Raw genomic sequence first — 6,328 nt, forward strand, 5'->3', positions numbered from 1 at the left:
CAAACGAAAAAACATTAAAAAAAAGTTGTAGTCCACTCCGCTAAAGGCACTACAGCGATGACGCTGGCATGAGACGAAAAAATATCAGTTGACGACCATGAATAATAGATGACATGTCTATGCCATGTGGAAGCTGACCCATCTGATGACTCGAACCATACGCTGATGTGGTGGATGACTGTGCAGGAATGTTGACGTGTATAGATGATGTGGAAAATGACTCATCATGTGACTGGGCGTCGACGGTGACGTGTCATAGTGATTCGGATCACAACTCAGCTATCGGTGATGTGTACAACAACTCAGCTATCTCGAACACGTGACAAGCAAGTTTCTACTGACTATGCTGATTTGGTGACGTGTCACAATGATGTGGTAGATGACCGCTGATTGGGCTTATTGGTGATGTGTCAAGGTGAGGTGGGCGATGACTCATCCTGTGACTGAACGCAGAGGAGACATGTCAAGTTGACGTGGGTGATGCGTCACCCGGTGAATCAGCAGATCAGGTGACATGGATTAGTGATGTGGCAGATGACTCAGTCGTTGACTAGGATGAATGGTGACGTGTTTTGCTGATGTGTCTGATGACTAAGATGGTGATTGGGCAGATTGTGTGACATGTCATGGCTACGTGTCAGTTGATGACTGGGCAATGTTGGTGATGTGTTGTGGTGACGTGGCAGATGACTATGCCGTTGGCAGGGCTCATTAGTGATGTGTCTTGGTGATGTGGATGATGACTTAGTCAGCGATTGGATATGTCGACAACGTGTCACGTTGATGTGGACAATGAGTCATCCTATGACTTTGCGGATGAGGTGACATGTTGTGTTGATGTGGCAGGTGATTTGACCGTTGATTAGGATGTGTTATGACGTGTCCCATTGATGTGGTTAATGACTCAGGCGGTGACTTTGCAGATAGCGAGACATGGTGAATTGGCTGAAATATGACATGCCATAGCTGCGTGATAGTTGAGTCATCTGATGACTGTTCATCTTCTATGACATGTTGCGGTGATTTGGCAGATGATTGTGGTGCTTACATGGCTCATCGGTGATGTGTCAAGGTGATGTGGATGATGACAATTATGATACGGTGATGTGTTGAGGTTTCATGGTCGAGATATGATGATGTGGCATTGGATGACATGTTCTTGTGATGTGGCAGATTAGTGAGCTGCATCCTTTGCGCATCGTTGACACCGCAAGATTTTAACAATTTGAGGTCATAATTATGGTTGACCCAAGACATAAGTTTAGAATGACCTGCTCTGATATATTTAGCTTTTTATTTTTTATTTTTATTTTATAATTTGGATATGTCAATTACTTAATGTGCATTTTTTAACAATTAATAATTTCAAATATCAATTTTCTTTACATTTTTATATATAAAATTAATTTTGGTGCTGTTTATTTTTCAAATAAAATTCACATTTTCAATAATTTAGAATTGATTCTTTTAGTTTTTTATTCTTTTATTTAATAATTCTTTTAAACAAGCCTCAACTTTTAAAGCAATAATAAGTCTGATATTTTTTTGGTAAAATTTGTTAGATTTTATTAAGATACAATCTTGTAGTATTTTGTGATGATACGAAGATATTATAATGGAAAAATCACAAATAAAGACTCCCGAATTATCAAAATTATGCAAAGGTCACTTGAATGAGTAAAATTACCATGAGAGACCCGGTCTTATATTGCAAATATGAAATCTTAATAAAATGTCTGAAATGCCCCTCAGTCAAATGATAAGTTGACTATAGAAAATAACAATTTCAATAGATCAAATCACAACTTGCTTGAAGGTATGCCAAATGACAAGTTGATTATGGGAAATAACAAATTTACTTTAACGAATAACAACTTCCGTAGACCAAATCACAACTTAGCCGAGGGGCATTTCAGATATTTCACCAAGATTTTATATTTGTAATATGGGACTAGATTTTTCATGGTAATTTTGCTTATTCAGATGACCTTTGCGTAATTTTGATAATTTAGGAGTCTTTATTTGTCATTTTTCTTACTATAATACATAACAATTAAAATAAGTAAAATTATAGGAAAATTTGCTAAAGATTTACGGCTCAACAATACCTGAAACTTGTTTTAAGGACCTAGATGCAACTTATTCTTAACGAGTTCAACCCAAAAATCTAAGCTCATGTTAAAAGGGCGATAAAAATTTTTTTAATTATTTTCCAATAGTAAATAAATAATACGGCTACTCAAGATTTAAACATTTTTTTATTTTTCCACATCTCGATAAGAACTTCAAAATTAAAAGCGTGCATATGAATTAATAATTTGTATTCAAGAATTTTTCCCTTCACGATAAACAGTCATTGATGGCCCTTTCTTCAAATGGATATTTGGAATCAACTCCGAGGTTCAAGTAGCAATATAAATATAAATATTTAAGATGCACTTCATTTAACTTTTTATTTGAGTGCGTTTTGAATAATAGTTACTTTTTTCTTGTAGGTCCCTAAAGAAGAAGATTTTTTTTTTTCAGTCCCTCGGTGGAAAAGGTGCCTTTAATGCGCCTTCATGAGTGCTTCATGTAGGTACTTTAATACCCGCTTCATCAAAGAATTTAGGTTTTTTTTTTTTTTTTGCATCAACAAGACAAGCTAAAGCTCGAACGAAAAAACTACTCAATACTAATGGAACTATCAGACAGTCCCTCCGCTTTATCCCTCTGCAACCTGGGGATGTTGGGTTCACATGGCACGACTAACTCGTCTTCATTATGGAAGAATTTAGTAATCTAATGACCACAGAAAAGCAACCTTCTTCCAAATCAGAAACTGATATTTACCAAGAGCGGGGGGAAAAAAAACTCAGCAGACAACAATGTATTGCAAGACGAGAGAAGATGAAGGACAACTTAAGAGTTCAATTATATACAGAAGGAAATGGAATATTACAAATTCTAAACGTAATTCTAATTCAAGGAAATTCTGTCAAATTCCAATCCAGAAGAACAAACGGACACAGCGCCTTCATTGCATTGCATTGCATCTCCTTCATTCACATTCAGTCTCCAATAATAACTCTCAATAACCTCAAGCATTTGTCCCCAGTGACCTTCATTTATATACCACACAGCCTCACAAGCAAAAAGGCACCAGAGAGAGAGAGAGAGCATCCTGACCTGGATAATGTCATCAACAGTGTCATCAAACAAGTCCGTACAAAGTACAAGGAACTCCATTTATAACATAGTTTGAACGTAGTTGAAGAATCAATAATTGTGTAACAGGTTGGTCATATAGCTTTGACCACCATTATATAAACAAATGTGGCAATGAAAGCCACCCACCCCCCGCATGTGCTGATGATGACTGACGCAGCGGTTTAGTAAATGATATTCAATTTTCATGGGATGTTAGACCTAATCAAAACTAATGCTCGCTACAACAACTATACGTGCAACCTACTCTTTTTCAGTGATCCATTACCAGCATATTAATTGGCTTTGATAACGATTTTTATCTCAAATTATTTCATAATGGGATACAACTGAATACCTGTTCAGAAACGTTCATTCACAAGCGATCTTGGTATCAAAGCTGCTGAGGCAGATTGCAAAAGCCTGGAAAGCCGAGATGGGGTACCGGTAATCCATCGTAAACAAATCCTTCCCAACTTTGCCAAACTGGAGTATAATCTTCTCATGTTCTGGTCCAGCAACCCCATTTTCTGGGGAAGCGACAAGCTGAAAGTTTTTCACTGAAGCTACTGTCACACGTCCATGAAAGTTTAAGCACCAACATTGGAGCTGTTCATGCCACCTTGGAGATTTGTTTTTCAACACTAGCAGCCCGTCTTTTTTGTCACCCAGGGGTCCAGATTCGGATTTTTCCATATGATTTGATTTTGATCGGAAAAATGGAAATGAAGGAAACACATCAATGCTGCTTAGAGAAAAGTCAGTCTGCGTTGGCGCTACCCCTCCTGGTTCAACTGCAGAGGCAGGAATGGAATCCATGACACAATTCATTCTCCTAGGCCCCCTGAGTGTGATATTATGTGGTAAGCATTGGAAACATGGGAATAAAATGCACAAGAAGCTAATTTTAGTGCTGTCAGTGTATGACAAGTCAAAATTTACCCCATACAGTTGCACTATGTAATTACCTGGAGCCCAACACATTTAATTCATATGAAATGTGGGCCACTGGATAGTTACCAGTGGGGACCCTGGGTGAAACTTGCTTCAGATTCACCAGCCTAGTGGAGCGACTTTTTGAAATTTTTGCACCTGCATGAGGTGGCTGGCCATCATATATTGTGAACTTCGTCCCCAGAAAATTTGATCTAATCAAAGGAGAAAGAACGAAGTATAAGCCTTTGCTTCTTTACAAACTAAAGGTGGTAACATAAAAGAAATCACAGTGACTAATTAAGAGCGTACCGCAGCTTCCCAATATAGGTGTAGCTTCCATTTGACATATCATCCACGTCCAGAGAGATAATATAATCGGTGCAGGTTGTACGCCTACACTTACGTGCAGCCAAAAGGAACTTTCCATCATCACCTAGAGCTGCAATTTGGAAAACAAAAGGTCAGAAGAACACGAACATGCTTCTTGATTGGAAACCTTCAGGTGTTGAAAAGGAAACCAGAGATGAACAAAAGATAGAACAATATCCAGGAAATCTACATAATATTTTTACAGACGTAAATCCAACGGTTCTTTTACCAGACAGAAAAGGAAGAGCCCATGTTTTGTACAAAATAATTGTATCCAGGGCCAGAGGATGTTCGGTGCTCACCACTACTTAAACTGAGAAACAAATAATATGTTTGGGAAGAGCGGTTGCGCTTTATAAAACACTGAAGAAGATGATCTCTGGGGCCAGGCTGCCAAAACCAGTCACAAATTTAACATGTTAGCAAAGGCAATGCTAAAGTGTAGTTAGGAAAGCAATACATTGATGGATAATCAACAAAAAGACACAAAATTCAATCTCAAGTCATCAGCTTCTGCTGAAATCTAAATCATCGACAAAGCAGGGGGGAGAACAATTCGAGACTTAAATGAGTTTTTTAAAATTTTCCCATAAACCAAAATTGTCTAGATTTGCGAAGTAGGTTTGAGCCAATCCAATATAACAAGTTCCCAGATATAGGAAACAAAATATAGAGGCAGTTATACAGTTTAAGCTGGAATTAGGCTTTTCTTTCTTGAAAAATCTAAACATCACTAACCAAAAGAGTGAAAAAGAAAAGAGCGAGAAAATAGACAAGCAAAATCTCACCAACAAAAGAAGACAAAGTAAGCACGTTACACTTTGCAAGGTAATAAAGAAAAAGATTGATTAGTTCAACCATACTTTTCACAGCCACATGCTATCCTCATGATAAGAGGTAACTGCAGCATCAATTTCTGGCGTTTTACAGCTGGGCACAGCTTCTACCCAAAAATGAGTACGTTATTGTTCACAACAATACAAGACGAATCAAACCGCAGCCTCCCTCAACATAGCCGCCGAGATTTAACAGAGAGATCAAAAATCAACTAGGTTCAATGTCAAAACTCAACGATGCTAACCAAAAAGAACATCTCACTCCCACGGAAGGCCCGTGATTCCAGAAATTCAAGTTGAGAAAATTGTTGAAAACATGTCATAAAAATAAACCGAAGCCAAAGTTCAAGAAAACCCACTGAAATCGCCGAACACGAAGCAATTCCAAATCCTCAGTGGACGGCATTGTGAACAAACCTGCTTGACGGCGATCGGGAACGTGATCTTAGCGGAAACTTCTGGCGGCTTGACGATCTCCTTAGTGATCTCCCTCCAACTCCGGCACACTCCAGCGCAGGCCACCACACTCTTGCGCGGCGGCCAAGAACTCTCGGAGTCCTCAATTCGGAGCAAGACCTCCCGGAGAAGCTCCTGAGGCATGTGGGCCCAGGAACTCTGCTTCAAGCCATCAGTGACAGGCTCCTCCATTGAGGAAGCGTCCTGCACTCCACGGCGGGACCTGGATCTCATGTCATGGATTAAGCTACGAATTATAGGCATGGATCGATGAGGAGGTTACAGCAAGCGAGATGTGAAGAAGAAGAAGGCGAAGGTGAGGGATCTTTGAATTTAGGTGAGGAAGCGAGAAAAACGAAGTGCGGGTGACTAGTGCGTTGATTGAGGAAGTTTCTGCAGCAAAATCATTTGTTTGGAATAAAAAAGATGGTTCCTTTTTCAGTGGGTTTGGAATACAGAATGAGAGAGAGAGAGAGAAGAGGGAGAGAGGATTCCGATAAGGAGGAAGTTAGACTTGGAGCGATGAAATCACAGATCTGTAGAAA

At 39.1% G+C, this 6,328-nt stretch overlaps 1 protein-coding gene across 2 annotated transcripts; it reads right to left on the reverse strand.

The window, feature by feature from the left end:
• Nucleotides 1-2,802: 2,802 nt before the first annotated feature.
• On the reverse strand, nt 2,803-6,328 carry LOC114737823 (tubby-like F-box protein 3). Of its 2 annotated transcripts, none has more exons than XM_028925806.1 (6): nt 5,745-6,328; nt 4,794-4,881; nt 4,432-4,561; nt 4,155-4,334; nt 3,545-4,030; nt 2,803-3,168 (listed from the first exon to the last, which is right to left on the reverse strand). In XM_028925806.1, the coding sequence occupies exons 1-5, from the start codon at nt 6,045-6,047 to the stop codon at nt 3,559-3,561; spliced, it is 1,173 nt and encodes a 390-aa protein (XP_028781639.1). In that variant the 5' UTR covers nt 6,048-6,328; the 3' UTR covers nt 2,803-3,168; nt 3,545-3,558. The 2 variants fall into 2 exon arrangements, with proteins under 2 accessions (XP_028781639.1, XP_028781641.1); XM_028925808.1 differs by having other exon boundaries at nt 2,803-3,203.

Source organism: Neltuma alba, unplaced genomic scaffold, assembly GCF_004799145.2.
Source record: "Neltuma alba isolate B1F8T4 unplaced genomic scaffold, ASM479914v2 tig00013499_pilon, whole genome shotgun sequence".
NCBI classification, from domain to species: Eukaryota; Viridiplantae; Streptophyta; class Magnoliopsida; order Fabales; family Fabaceae; genus Neltuma; species Neltuma alba.